The sequence below is a fragment of the Argiope bruennichi genome, chromosome 7 (assembly GCF_947563725.1).
Source record: "Argiope bruennichi chromosome 7, qqArgBrue1.1, whole genome shotgun sequence".
Classification (NCBI taxonomy): domain Eukaryota; kingdom Metazoa; phylum Arthropoda; class Arachnida; order Araneae; family Araneidae; genus Argiope; species Argiope bruennichi.
In genome coordinates, this window is record NC_079157.1 from 1,243,284 (window position 1) to 1,259,685 (window position 16,402).

Below are 16,402 nucleotides of genomic sequence, written 5' to 3' on the forward strand. Positions count from 1 at the left end.
AGCAACTTACATATATTTTTCTCTGTCGTTTTTTATTTAGGGATTTTTTAAAGATATGTAGCGAATGCGTTTCTCGTTAATATGCAGCTGTAAAATGGTGAGGATTTGAAAAAAGCTGAAAGTTACGGGAAGCTCGCCGTGGTTAAATTTTTCCTACTAGATAATTTTTTTTTCTCCAGTTATTGATTTCCACTTTGACTGTCATCGCACGCATTAACATAATTTGTGACAAAAAATAAAAATACTTCTTAATGAGAAGAAAACTGGGAAAACTTTTTTTCTTTATGGGCAGAAAACTTTTATCTGAACTTATAAAAGAGGAAATCAGTAAGAAATGTACTCGCTATTACATCACCATTGACATCCCATTCGTTGATTTGTTTTCAGAATTTATTTCTTTTATTAAAAGTTATTTGATAGTAGAGTTGTTTTTTTCCCAAATTTAATTATTTTCTATTTCTTAGTTCTTCATTTAAACTTATTATTAACATTATTGAATCCTAATGTTATTCAATATGCATTCTAGAACTCATTATCGTATGAGTCACATTGTATGGCATTAAAATTTATTACAATTAATTCATTATGCTTTAAATAATATAGCGTACTGCCACCAGGAAAAAATTTGCAAAACTCTTTTTTAGTTCAAATGTAGCCAGTCAAGTGAATTAAAAATATGCAAATTTTTCACCAATTATGCTTAAAGTCTGAATTTCTATGCATTTCGTACATAATAAATTGTCCAGTTTTGTTATATTAAAGATACATTTTGAATACTTATGAATTCTATTTCTTTGATAAATTAATTGATGAGGAATGAGTCTGGTTCACGAGTGCTTAACTCTTAACTGGGGACGTGCGGTCTGTGAGACTGCTAGAGATGGATTTTCTGTCACCCCTATTCTATTTTTAGCTCTATTGAATGGATTGACCCTGTAGCTTCATATTTTATGACCTTGAATACACGTGCACTTTTTCAACCGATTTCAGCAGATGTTTTTAAAAATAATTCAGTTATCTCTTCGAGCGCGGTCTCTAAGACCGCACCTCCCTGTTAGTATTCCAGTGATAAACAAGGCTTAGCAGATGGCGCTAAAACTTGGGCCCCTAAATATCATCCAGTTTACTGATTCCTTTATGAAGCAGTGCTCCAGACACTTTTAAATGAAGAATAAAGTGATTTTAGTTATAAGAATAATTGTACAGAAGATTTTTCGATGAGAATTCACATTCAACTGATTTTGATATGTATGTTCAAACATAATCAATTTTTCTAGTGAGAATGTATTTTGAAAAATTCATAAAATATATTAATATACCAAGAAATATATATACAGAATTTATAGGTTGATTTTTATACTAGTTCTTAACCTGTATATTTAAAATGCCCTAGAAAACCGTGCTATGAAAGTCACACAAGCCGATAAAAAAAGGGCCAATTTTACCCATTGACATTTTTTTTTTTTATTTTTCTTATCATTGTTGAATTTTACATTATATTGTATTCTATATACCTTCATATACTGCAAAAATAAATATGATTTGAAAAGTAAAAAGTAATATGCTTTTTCAAGAATATTATTTATTGTAACATGTAATTTGAGAAGAAAATGTATGTTCCAACGCATTTACTTTTTTCAATGATAACATATTTTGAAAAATTTCTAAAACATATCTATATATCAAGAAAAATATCTGCAAAATATATTGGCAGTTTTTCAAACTAATGCATTCATTAGAAATTTTAATTTGAGTGTAAATGAAATTCGGTCTCGTAGACCGCACCTCCCCAGTTAAGTCCTAAAATTTCACCTCCCCAGTTAAGGGTTAACCATATTTGTATGTGCAGCACAGGCGTGAAGCTGTTTGATACATGGCGGCATATTTGATGCTCACGGAACCTGCCTGAAGTTTGGAGCCATTCCGTTACAATTGGGTCTTAAACCTACCATTTTCAGTGATTTAATCGAAACATCAGACCATACTAAAATAAGTTTCTTCAAAATAAGCATTGAAATTTTACGCGGTATATGAACAATTTTGAAATCTGATCAACTTCTACAATCAAGAATATCTAAAGGTAATCGTTAACGTTGAAGGGTGAATAAACTATATATTGCCTCAGAGATGGTTTAGAATGTGAATTCTTTCTTTTATATGAATACTTATTGAAATACAGAATTTGAAATTCAAATCAAACTAAAGACTTAAAAAAAAACTGCTTTTAAGCTGAAAGCACTAAATTTTTTCTAGTCTATTGTAAAAGAAGGCTTACTGCGTGAATTTTGTTTGCAATGTGTCATTTTGCAACCCTTCTTTCAATATTTAAAATGCTAGAAATGATTTCCCCTCAAGTTTTTCTATAAAAATGTAATGAATACATTATTCTTATGTAAAGTTTTCTTCTGCATTTTTATATAGTTGCATTTCTTCTGTTGCCTCCTTTTATTACTGTGGTGGAAATTGTTTTCACATACCTTGAAATAAACTTTACTATGTTATTTTCGAATTCATAAAAAACGAGTTATCAATAAATAAAACTTTAATTCAAGAACTATTTGACATTTCCTTCATCTCTCTGGAAAGAAGAAGACTGACACGGAAAGGAAGGGTTTGTTTTCAGATGGCAATGTTTACAGCATGAAATATAAGCACTTGTAATAACTTGTAAATGGGAATAATTTCAATAAGTTTTATCTCATTGCTATTTTCTTACTAATATAAATATTCGTTTGCATTCAATTCACGTTTCTTTTCTTTGCCATTATTAAGTATAATGGGAATAATGGGAAAGGTGGATTAAAAAGAAAGAAAGCAAGTGCAAGAGCGTGTACATTCTGCATAGGAAAAAATGGTTGTTGATGGACACTTATACATTTTTATAAACACATTTCATTTTTTTCGCTGCAAAAATAAACGAAAAGAACAGATTCCCTACATTTTTTAACTTTTAAACCATATATAAAATTAAGAAAAAACATTCTTTATTATACGTCAAAGGCGTGAATAAAACTTTTGTCTTATAGCAGCTTCAAAATGAATAGAAATCAGTGGGTACTCAGAGAAAGAAAAATTATGATTTCAAAATATATGACGTAATATCGTCAGTAAAAATTTAAGTAAATTCAAAGAAACAAAAAAGGAAATAACTTGTTTGTTTCTTTCCTTTTAAGCAAAAAAGAAATTCTTGTTTGTTTAAAATGTATACAGGAAAAATTGTTTTTGTTCCCATGAGTTGTCAATCATTTTGCATTACTATTAAATTTACTTACTTAATTGAACTTTTAATTAACTATTTAAAGTAAATCAACTCATTTACTACGATAACTGTATCGGCTACATTTCTATAATAGGTTAACATAATTGGAGCAAAAGTCTTTTTTTTTCGCTTATTTCCGAATGGCAACAGTCAAGTGTAAACTAGTGATCCTAGAGGCGTTTCAGATTACTTTATTCAACACTTTTACAGCTGCACTTAATTCAATGCTTTGCTTAACGAAATAATGGAGAAATAGGATATTTCTACCGAATGACAGAGAAATAATCAATTATTAGATGAAACAATTAAAAATTCTATGATATAATTTTCCACTTTAACAATAACAAATACACAGTTTCATTTGTTCACACAGCAATTTGATGTAGATTGACTCCTTTTAATTTATATATTTCTGTCTTATTAAAGAAAAAGGTAAAATTTTAATAAATCAATTCCGCATAAATACCTTAATATCTAAAAATATCAGTTACCTGGGTGAATAAGCTGGTCGCCAATGCGGCTAGTATAATATATAATGCACATATATTGATATGCATAATTTATACACGATGATTTTATTTTGTTTTATTGTTACAATGGATATTTTAATCACTGCATTTATTACATTTCATTGTCATGTGCTTTGCTTCACATATTTTGATTCATTTTGCATTTTATTCATACTTAAGTATAGTAAAAGTTTATTTGAGTTGTCAAGTCTGTGCCTTTGTTTTTATATTATGCCTTTGATTGTGTTGATTTTTTTTCTTATGTGCCAAATCCTTTGTCTCCATTTTGAAAGAAATGGACTGAGCTCTTCATGACCGATCTTTAATGCTTTATGATTATAAGCATCATAAGAATAATGTTTCGTGACACTACTGATTCTATTTCTTACTATTTACATGTGCGCGAATAATTACATAATATATGTGTTCTTTCTTCAAATTGTAATGATTTGATTTTCAAGATACAGAAGGTTATCAAAATAATAGAAACACCACAAACAAATATAAAAATATTTATCAATAAGGAGTAGGAGCATTTTTGGAGTCTAATACAGCTTGAATTCGTCTGGGATATATACTGTGATTACTAACTTAAGACACGTAAAGAAGCCTAAAAGCTGTGATGTTTGGTCACAGTTGCTCTACTTAATTGGGCTGCAATTTGACCTCTTTGAAAATATGCGAGGTCTGACATTTTACAGAACTTGAAAACGTATATAACTTCATTTATATACGTCTCATACTCATTACCGTCGTTACTCATACTACCATAATATATGCTTTTTATATACAGAAAAACATTGGTAGCTAGGATTATATTTTAATGCTTAAGAAGCGCATCATTAAATACCGATTTAATTCACAAGTGTTTCCGCTATTTTGATAATCACCTGTAGATATGATTTTCTTTTGATGAGGTTCACTTTTAAAGAAGATTATCAATTTTATTATGCTTACTAAATTTCATCAAATATCTGAAAAATGTGGCCTTTACTAAAGTCGGCCTTCACATCATTCGATTCCCATTTGATTCGACATAAAAATGGCTGTACATATTCATTTAGAAATATACAGTTCACTTATAACATTCTTCTACTATATTTAAACTGTTAATTTAAATAATAACATTCGTATAAACCGTCAAATTACTTCTTATTTATTTAAGCTTAAAAATAAGCGAAATGAATTATAAAGCACATAAATATACAAAGGTCTATGGACTTTAACAGACCTGTTTACTAAGTAGCAGCAATTGGAGATAGAAATGTGCTTATACTTTTCCTGGCTTAAGCAATTTCGAGAATGCTCATTTTTTGTTCTTTCTTTCTGCAGCCTTGCTGACGGGCACCCTTCGCACGTTCCAGGTGCACGCGTGCGACGGCAACGAACTGCAGATCGAGTGCTGGCCCAACACCGTCATCAACATCTACTTGGCGCAGTACGGACGCCAGGTACCATCTCACCAGCTCTGTCCGCCGGAAGGGGTAACGGATGGAGACCTCGCCATGCTCAACGACACCACCGACTGCCTGTCTACACATGCACTCAGGGTAAGCATCACTTCGTCTACCTCGAAACACTAAGATGTCACGAAGCTGTGAGCTGCTTTGGATTAATTATTGCTCCTGTATTAGAAGACCTGTACCATAACAGCTGTCAGTAATGCTTGTGCTTTGAACAACGTCATCAGGGGAATTAATAACTACTTGAATGGTGACTCTATTCTTTATATATGTGATAATTGTTTCATTCGGTGGTTCATTTTCACTTTGCAATCTAGAGCTCACTCCATAAGGTTTTCGACTACCTCATACGTTCATAAAATTTTTTCTGATAGTTGACTATTTGCAACGAGTGCACACGTCCTGAATGCAATGTTGCATTTATTGAAAATTGCTTCTTAAGAATAAATTAGGAAGGTTTGCCTTTGGTCTGCCAAGATTGGATGCGAATTCGTGTCAAAGTTGAACTCTTTCTCGGGAAGAGGGGTGAATATTTTCACAGTCTCTTTCTTTCTTCTGATTTGACAAATATAATATTTCTAATAACTTTTCAGTAGGTCAGAATATAGAAAAATGACTGAAATAGTGAATAGCTTTTGCAAATTTATTCATGGAATAAATCCGCTTAGGTTAATTTTGCATTCTCATTTCAGATTTCTCTTCGATGTCCTTTCTTTGAATTAAGCTTCAACTTGATCTCTTGTTAACTAACGAGTTGAAATCTCTCTTACATAATGATCGAATCGACATAAAGCATTTCTTTGTAATAGAAAGATCTTAGATAGATATTTTCAGATAAACAGCTGAAAACATAGATAATCTTTATTTAAAGAAAAGTAAGTTTTGCGAAAAACTCATTACAGTGATCAGATATCATTTAAATGTAAAAGAAAAGAGACTCCCAAAATTGGCCTTCTACATACTATCATAGACAATTAGTTCAAAAACTATATTCCAATAGAAAGGGCAGAAATAGAATACTAGTTTGAAAATAATAATCTGATATTTAATTTAATGATACTGGTTGACTATTACTTCCATTAGAAATTTCAGAAAAAATGTATAATGCCGTCTACAGTAATGCTGCCTCATTTTGCACCACTTGAAACACTTCTGTTTACAGATTTTATATATATAATTATATATATTAAATTTTAGACTCTGAGCATTTATTAAAAATTGCGGTTCGGTTCTTAGCGATGTCTAAGAAGCAGTTGTATTTGATTTACATCAAATAAGATGTGTAAACTAAATTTTTCGAATACATTTCTTTTATATTACAAGGGGGGAAAACAAGAGTCGTGTGTGCATAATTATCTAGTATATTTGCAACTTAAATGTAATAGTAAATAGGTAAGGTTTGAATAAAACTCTTGTCACTTAATTTTTACCATTTCTGATTATCCATAATTATTGTTTTGTTGCTTATGTTATGGCATTTGTCATAGACAAGCCCGCTGACGAAATCAGCGATTTTAAGCCCAGTTTTAACGTCTCTTGTTTCAGTAGCGTCTAGGGCCAAGACTAAGTCTTAGTCACTCATGCATCACAGCCCTTCCCACAGGCCGGACTTCATTCATCCACAAATCGAAATTTACTCCTGATCCAGTACCCCCAATGGTATTGTCTCGAGTTGGAGAGACTTTGTGACCATGACGTGCACCAGCCATCACATACATGGGGAATCTTCGACCGGCGGGTTTCGAACACTCAACTCAAGGGATGTGAATCCAAAGCCCTACCGACCAGGCTATCCCAATCATCCATAACTGCTAATAAAGAATAAGAAAATTCTCAAATAACTGTATAATATTAAAATGAGACCCAGTTTTCCGCTGCAATAGCAGAAAATATTTTAGACGTTTAATATATTAAAACCTCTCCTTCAATAGTTGTGGAATGAAACGACGTGAAACAAGTCATAAAGAAAATTATAATAAGAATACATCAACAATACTCGGATTTAATTTTAACATTCAAACCGAATTTTAAGTACACTTTAACGAAAAGTTAACGAAATTTTCTTCACGATCTTTTTTCCAATCGCAAACGGTTGGGAAAAAAATATTTAATTTCCTCGATTTTTTTTTTCCATTTGCATAGAAGCAATACCTGATCACATGCAAAAGAGGTGATCGAGATCCAACGCTGTACGAAGTGAAGAGCAAAATTTGTTGAAAATAGGATACCAGAATCAAAAAAAAAAAAAAAAAAAGAAGGCACATTAAAAAAATCAAACATTTGATATTCTCTGGCGGTTACGGTTATACACAGTTAGATATTTACGGTTACAGTTTGAGAATAATCCATTAACAAACACAAGGAAATTCCGGCGCGCATCTGTTCTAACCGATGGGGAATTCAGACACTCTAGATAGGAGCTTGTCAAATACGCATAAAATCGGCGAATGACCCCTTCTCAAGGAATAAACATATCTACAGTTATTACTTTTATGTGCTTAATCTTAGTATATATCGTCCTGTGTTCGTGAAGTATTTGAGATGCTCTTATAAAATAATTGAAAGGTAAGGAAGTACTAATTACTGAATACACAAGAATTAAATTTTGTTTTTGATGCATGGAATTATTTCGATGTTTAAAAGTACTTATCGCAATTATTTAAACTTGTGACAGGAAAGATGTCTCCGATGCAAAATAAGGGACTGTTTCGAAAGTAATTACTGTGAACAAGATATTACCCTAAACAGGAGATGAGGTAATAAGGAAATAATGCTAATGTGGAAAAAAAATATTAATTTCAGCATTGCCTTTTTTTTTTTTTTTTTTTTTTTTTTTGCTTTATGCCAAGATTCTGAAAAAAAAGCATTTCAATAAAAAATGAAGTGTGCTTTTTCAGATCCACAGACTTCGGTTATAATTTGGTTATACTAGCATTTCATTCAAGCCTTTGAATTTCACGCGTTTGATGTAATATGTTACTATAGAGAAATTATGAAGAGTTGCCTTTTCTTAGTGTCCAGAATAACCACAGCGAAAAATAATCTCGTTTGATATTAGAATACATGAGTAGTTTCACTTTTTTGTGGCTACAATACGAGTGAATTGAATCAATCAATCAGTTCACATAATTTTCAATCTAAATATAATTTGCATGAATTTGCAAAACTCTTCTTGAAGGATATATATATTTTTAATATTTTAAAAGCATATGCTCTGAATGAATGAATTCTAGAAAGATGAGATTTAAAAAAGATAAATATTTAATGAAATGATTCTGCGCATTGTTCACGAAATATTTCAAGAGCACGATTTATCTCCATTAGTAATCAAGACAAATCATTAAATTACTCGCAGAAACTTTTTATCTCCCTCAAGAAATTAAACCGAAACCCCATTTAAAACATTTTGCAGTTCAACGATGAAGATATTTTTTTCAAAAGATAATTCATTCCATACAATGCATATTAGTTTGTGCCAACAGCAATCGCCGCTTACTAATGAAAACTTAAAAGTGCTTCAAGAACTGCTTGAAAGCCAATTGCTCTTTTTGTCGCAGGCCACCCGCTATTCAGCATTTAATTACTCTGAAATTACTAATGAAATACGACACTTAATCTAAATTCCGAGGTTTGTGAGTTCGCCATTGAGAATGATGCCCCTACCAAAAAAAAAAAAAAAGATTCCTCACTTTTTCGCTTGCGACTGCTTTTATTGATTTTTTTTCTACCTGCTCATGCACAACAGGATGAAAATTAATAATAATTACTCTTCAAAAATCTGACTTCAGAATTTCTTTTTTCCATCTGTGACTCTTTAGTCGGAGAAAGAAGTTTTCAGTAATTATCATTATTTTGGTCTCTCTTCCTGCCAGCCGCATCCTTCACTCCCCCCCCTCCCTGATGTTTCTGAATTTTTAATGTAAATAATTATTTTAAATGAATGGTTAAGTATCCCGACTGCTTTTTTCTTCTTCTCAGTATTTTGCAATTCGAAGAAAAATCATAAATAATACTCCCCAGTTTAGTTTTGAAAAGTAAAAGGTGAAGAACTGCTTTTTTTTAGCCAGCTTAGGCTAATTGTAGTATTTTATGAATCATTTTTGAAAATGAATTTCTAGATACCGACAGTTCAAGGAAGAAAAAAAAAAATTCAACTAAAACGTAATAGTATTTGAATGCTATGGTTACCTTTTTATGTGCCCTTTTTTTTTGGTGGGGGGATTGCGAACGATCCAAATGGCTACAATTTACTGTGAATTCTTAGTTTGAAATATGTTTGGCATTTAAATTGTTTTTACGATTCATTAATGGTAAAACTTATGTCCGTAACTCTTTAAGATTAAAAAAAAAATCACTTTCATTTTTTTCGCCAAATTAGTATTATGTGATTTTTTCCTCGGAAATTACTAATTAATAATACTTTTTCGTTTTTAAGAAAATACAAATACAAAAAAACAATACAAAAAAATCAAATTTCATAACATTCTAAAAAAATATTTAATTTTTGTTGTGTTTAGAGTCAAACCGTAGTATATTTTATGAAATGTTATGTTTTAAATTATTGCAGAAAGCGCTTATGTCTTGAAAGGACCTTTAATCTTTTAGTATTTCTAAACGTCTTACTTAAAAAAAAAATCACAAGCGTTGAATGTAATGGAATTATTGTAGTAATGCAGTATGTGGGTGTGATGGGTTTTAGTGCATCAGTCCACTCGGATTAGCTTAATCGTTATATTTCTTGATTAACAAAGGATGATTTTTACAAGTGAGAATTCAGTGATGAAGAAGGAATTTATATTACATGAAGACGGACAGTTGGTGTTGTTCAAAAGATCTTTCCCACCTACGGTGGTACATTGGGCATTTGCAGATGAATTCTTCTATTCAAGAATTCAGGTTTCGGCCTTTTTCAGAAGATCATGTCTTTACGAGCTACAGTCACACCCTTCTCGGCTGACATCCGTCCCTCCTCTCTGCTGAACTCTGAACTCAGCCCTTTCACTGCTGGCTATCGCCGGAAGAATGCAAAGCGCCCTCTTGTGGAGTTAATTTACCACAAATATATGAAAATAATGTTTTTAGTAATCGATTTTTTGAAGGCAATGTAAGCAGACATAGCTTATGAGATTTTATGCTTGCAATTTTCATCAAAACAAATTGTAACAAGTCCTCAATAAGCTTGACTGCTCTTTTAAAATTTGATTATTAGGATAAAATATGAAATAAAATACTGATAAATGTATTCGAGTGTATTCAAATTGTTCTTTGAAATAAAGCTTAAGGAGGCAGCGTGCTTAGACAATGGATGTAGCACTTAAGAATGTATACCAAAGAATTAAGAATGTACATAAAAACACCAAAATCAATAAATTGTTGCGATCTTCACCGAAAAAAAGCACTCATCAGCAATAAAATTATTGCTGAACCGATATTTCCAAATGTTATAAAAAATTTTAGAATCAAAATAAAACGACATTAAAACATAGAAAATGTGAGCGCATTGGCATGTAGTAGATTTTCCCCAATATAAAGATGAATTATTTTACTTTATGAAACACTCTTCTTATAGTTCTATGGCTGAAATCTCTCTGGTTATTAAACGGTTGAATGGTAATTATTAGATTATGTCTTTATAGATGAAAGTTGTAATTTCGTGGATGGCGAAAAATGTTTGTTAAAAATTTCCTTGGATTATGTTCATTGTAAACTTGTATTTGTAATCCAAAAATTACAAATTCAAGCTTTTTAAGATACATACACGATGGTGAATACTTCTTAAAAAATTGACCATGATTGAAAGCATTTTGAAATTTTTACGGATACAAATTATAGGGTAAAATTTTTCACATGCTCTTTATGATATATGTGCAACGATTCCTATTTGAGAACCATATAGAATACACATATATCTTTGATCAAGCCTTAGTGAATGTAGGAAGATGCTTAAATCAAAGCTCTCAATATTAACTCTTGTTTTTTAATCTAGGGAATATATCTGTATTCTCTTCTTTGTCAGTTCCAGGAGAGGATATGCGAGTACCGATTAACTAGAAACGTACTCCTGATAGTACGTTTCGAGTATAGTAGCTGCTTATTTCAGAGATGAGTATAGTTGTTGCTTCAACCAAGCGCACTCTGGAGTTCATTTTGGTTTTGTGTTCACTTAGATTTCTAGTGGCATTACCATTATCTGTGTGAGGCTGGTTTCAATCTGGACCAATAACATAATCAAAATATTCTATCTGTGATCTCAAAGAAGGACACTTTTAATGATTAGTCAAGGTTTATTTCTCGATACTACATAAAATGGCCTCTAAATCAGTGGTTCCCAAAGTGGGTTCCACGAAAAAATTTAGGGGTTCCGTGTGACAAATTTTATTCGATTAAAAAAAATAAGAATGGTGTTTAATATATTCACATTTCCTCGGAAAGTTTAAAATCGACCCCCAAAAGTTATGTACTTTTTTTGGGGCAATATACCGGTGTATGGATGTTTAACCGGAATCAAACTTTCTATCCTACCAATAGATGGCCATAGTGGCATATTCCAAACTTCTTTTCCGGGTTACTGCTTTGGCGATAGTATAACCGCACCAGTTGATCCATGCAAAGCACGTTTTTATTTGTTTTCATCATAATCACTGATTTGTCTGCATTGTATATTCTTAAACGGCATCGATTAGATGGAAATGAAAAAAATAATAATAAAAGTAATGTATAAAAAAATAAAAAACTGTGGATTATCGAAAAAAAAAACCTAAACAAAAACGGAGCCTTTTCACACCATTTCCGGTATAGAAATACATGGGCGGAAGGATACACCAGAAGACTGGTATGAGGGCTAGTTTGTTTGAAACAAAGTCGGTTAACCAATTATTTGCGCCAATGCTATTGTGCTCTTGTATTATTAACGGTAACTGTAATTCATATCTTGAACAAAGTTTCAATATCAAAAAAAAAAAAAAAAAAAATGCCGTGATATCTAAAACATAAAAATTGCCCTTTTAATGGATCGTTGGTTAGAAAATGGGTCGTTAAAGAAAACTGACGTTGTTAGTGATAATGCAGAAATCGCGGAATCTACAGATACCGGAATTCTGGAACCCGCAATGCCATCAACTTCCAGTTCCGTACAGCTACAGTTTCATCTTCCAACTCTACCATCTTCCAATTTTGGACAGGTGGTATCAACCAAAAGACGTAAATATGATACTAGTTACCTGTCGTTTGAATTTATTGGCACTGGTGACGAGGGGGCCCCAGAAGCGGTTTGTTTGCTTTGCAACAAAATATTGGCAAACAACTCCTTAACACCAGCAAAACTACTGAGGCATTTGGAAAAAAAATCACCCAACAGATAAAGGCAAAGATATTTCTTTTAAAAGAAAACTTGAAAGCCATAATAAAGCAAGCGTTTTATGGTAAAAAAAGATCAATACAGATAATCAAAAGATAACGGAAGAGTCGTATAAAGTATCTTACCGTATTGCTCTAGCAGGCGAGGCACATGTTATTGGTGAATCACTTATTAACCTTGTGTCCAAGATATCGCTTCGTGTATATTCTGCGAAAGGTATAGTAGTATAGTAAAAAAGTTGACAGTGTGTCTTTTTCTAACAATACTGTAAAAAGGCTTATTAGCGATACTGCCAATGACATCAAAATAGAACTTATTTCACGGTTGCAGACGTGTAACGCTTATGTATTACAACTAGATGAGTCCACAGACGTTGCTGGATTAGCAATTTTGATTATTTTCGTTCGGTATGATTTTAATAAAAAAATTGAAGAAGATTTGCTTTTATGTGAAAGTGTGAACATTAACATCATGGGGGAGAATATATTTAACTGCACCGATGATTTTATGACAACGCATGAAATTAATTGGGGAAAATATATTGAAGTATGCAGCGATGGTGCAAAAGCAATGGCAGGAAAAATGAGTGGTGCTGTAGCACGGATTAAAAATGTTGCAAAAAACCGTAATAGTACTCATTGCATTCTTCACAGATATGCATTAGTAACAAAAAGGATTTCGGTGACATTTAAATCTGTTCTAGACGAAGCAGTTAAGATTATTCATTTTATCAAAAGTAAACCATTGCAATCACGTATTTTCAAAGCCATGTGCGAAGATATGGATAGTCTTCACACCACTTTACTTCTTCATACGGAAGTTAGATGGTCATTGCGTGGTAAAATGCTTATGCGAATATTTGAATTGCGAAAGGAACTGATGGCTTATTTTATTGGTCATAAATTTGAATTTTCATACAGATTAAATAATATGGCTTGGCTATCTACATTTGCATATCTTGCTGATATATTTGGAAAGTTGAACAAATTATGTTTGACTCTGCAAGGAAAACAAGTCAACATATTGCAAACAAAAGAAATTGGCTGCCTTTTCAAGGAAAATACAATATTAGATCTCAGCTGTGGAGCAAAATAACTTCAAGTGTTTCCAGACGCTTAGTGATTTTCTCGAAGAACCTGAAGTGGATTTAGGTATGGAAATCCGTGATGGTATAAAAACAGATCTGTCCAGTTTACAGCAATCATTCAGTGATTAGTTTCCAAACCTAGAGAATCAAGATAATTACTGGGTACAAAATCATTTTAAAATAAAAGAAAACCCAAAAAGATTTCATTCCATGGATTATGAAAATTTGATTAAATTGAGTTCGGATACACAATTAGAAGCCAAATTTAGAATCGTTTCATTAACAATATTCTGGTCAGATGTATTCGATGAATATCCAAATTTAGCAAAACAGGCTATTCGAATTATATTACCGTTTGCAACCGCTTATTTGTGTGAAGCTGGGTTTTCAAAATATGGTGCGACAAAAATCAAATATCGTAACAAACTTGATGCTGCACCATATATGCGAGTTCAGTTATCAAACCTAGCGTCTAATTTAAAGAGAATCATGGAATCAAAGAAGCAGGTGCATTCTTCGCATTAATGATTTTCCATTTATTTCAGTTTATATTTTGTATTTTTATTAATAATTTCTATGATGAATTGGTTTTTTTTCCTGAGTTTTGCTTAATTTAATAAAATCTAAAATACCAAAATAATACTTGTTTCATTTAATATCAGATATTAAATTTTGAAAAGTCGTTGATTAAAAAATATTCAGGGTTTCTCGATCATTGGCAACACATTTTGGGGTTCCACGACCAAAATAGTATGGGAATCACTGCTCTAAATGAATACACATTTTCCAATTTCTGAGTGCTCTGCGATGTCATTGATATAAGCACAAGACCTAATTAATTCTTTTGTCGAATTCATTGCTTTGAAATTATCAATGAAGAGTCTTAAAAGAAGAAAGTTCCTTCGTTACCTTCTGAATCCAAAAATGTGACCCAGTGAGGGAATTCGCCTTGCCAGATGTCTTTTTCTACTTTGAATCATCAGAGACGATCCAGAATTTCATGCTCTGCAGTAGCGCATGCTGCCCTCTCTCTTGTTTATTCAAACAAATTAAGAATTCAATTAATAATTTTTGGCACCACTGTGATCAATAAGAACAGGTTGTCTTTCTTTTCTGTACCATTTATTTGAAAATTTTTAGAAATATGGCAAACAAAATTTTCATTCTCTGTGAATATTGTTCGAAATTTTAGGCCAACAAAAATTATGCTTAATTTTACCTTTCATTTTCTCACACGCATACACTTTCCTTCCAAAAAATATCTGGTTTATGCACGAATTTCATTAATTTTTTAAATCTATTACGCAGCAGTACAAACTAAACTGTGCTTTCATTAAGAATTTTATTTTTAAGATAAATTAATCTTTTAATTAATATGAAATCTCCTTTGTTTTGATATAATTTCTTTTTTATTTTTCAAGAACAAACATTCGTTCCATTTTTGTTTTCATATTATATGGTCTAAACAGAAATGACAGTCGTCTGAATAATATTTATTTTCTCTGAACGCCATGCCACATTTTCGTAAAACAAGCAGTTTCTTCCCATCTGCTTTCATCTGAAAAGTATTTTGAGCAATTATTATTTTCTATTTCGATTTGGTATGAAATTGGTAATTGCACATAAGATTCACACACATTGCAAACAATGCATCTATATTTTATATGTCATTTACCACTATTATGCAGATGAGATGATGATTTTATGACGTTTTATTTAAAAACAAATGGAAATTTTGTTTAAGCTTTTAAATTTCTTTGAATTATCCATTTGAGTTCCTGAATTAAAAACACAGTCTTTTTCCCGTACATAAATCGCACATTTTCCCGTACATTAAGCGTTCACGAATTTATTTTTTTTTACAAATAATTCTTTTTTCTAACCTTTAACTAGAGGTTCGGTCTACGATACCTCATTTTCTTTACACTGAAATTAAATTTTCTAATGAAAGTATTGATATGAAAATCAACCAATGTATTCCGCCGATATTCTTCTTGATATATAGATATGTTTTAGAAATTTTTCAAAATATAATATCATTGAAAAAAGTAATTGCATTTGAACATACATTTTCTTCTCAAATGACATGTTACAACAGATAATATTCTTGAAACATATTATTTTTTTACTTTTTAAGTCAGATTTATTTTTCCTGTATACAAAGGTATATAGAAAACAGTATAATAAAAAAAATTCAAAAATTATTTAAAAAATAGAAAAATTGACAATGAGTAAAATGGAACCTTTTTTATCCGCAGCATTTCCACGCAGAAACTTGTGAGCATTCGTAGCACGGTTTTCCAGGACATTTTAAACATACAAGTTAAGTACTAGTATAAAAATCAACCTGTAAATTCTGTAGTTATTTCTCTTTGTATATTAATACATTTTAGAATTTTTTCAAAATATATTTGCACTAGAAAAATGAATTATATTTGAATGTACATATCAGAATCGAAAAATATACATATCTTTAATCGAAAAAAATCCTCTGGATAATTATCCTGATCACTAAAATCGCTTTCTGTTCCATTTAAAAGTCTCTGGAGCTCTGCTTCAGAACGAGGATCAGTAGGTTGGATGATGTTTCGAGAACCAAGTTTTAGAACCGTCTGCTAAGCCTTGTATAATATTGGAAAACACTAAAAGGGAGTTGGTGTCTCACAGATGTCGCTCAAAGAAATGTCTGAAACATTTAAAAAAAGCATCCTCTGAAACCAGTTGAAG

At 31.5% G+C, this 16,402-nt stretch overlaps 1 protein-coding gene across 6 annotated transcripts in view; it reads left to right on the forward strand.

Moving 5' to 3' along the window:
* Window positions 1–16,402, forward strand: part of LOC129975875 (protein eva-1-like) — a 584,415-nt gene that overhangs the window by 377,525 nt on the left and 190,488 nt on the right. For all 6 annotated transcript variants that reach the window (XM_056089133.1, XM_056089131.1, XM_056089134.1 and 3 more), the window contains exon 2: window positions 5,101–5,318. In XM_056089133.1, coding sequence (XP_055945108.1) covers window positions 5,101–5,318 — 218 coding nt within the window. The remainder of the gene's footprint in view (window positions 1–5,100; window positions 5,319–16,402) is intronic.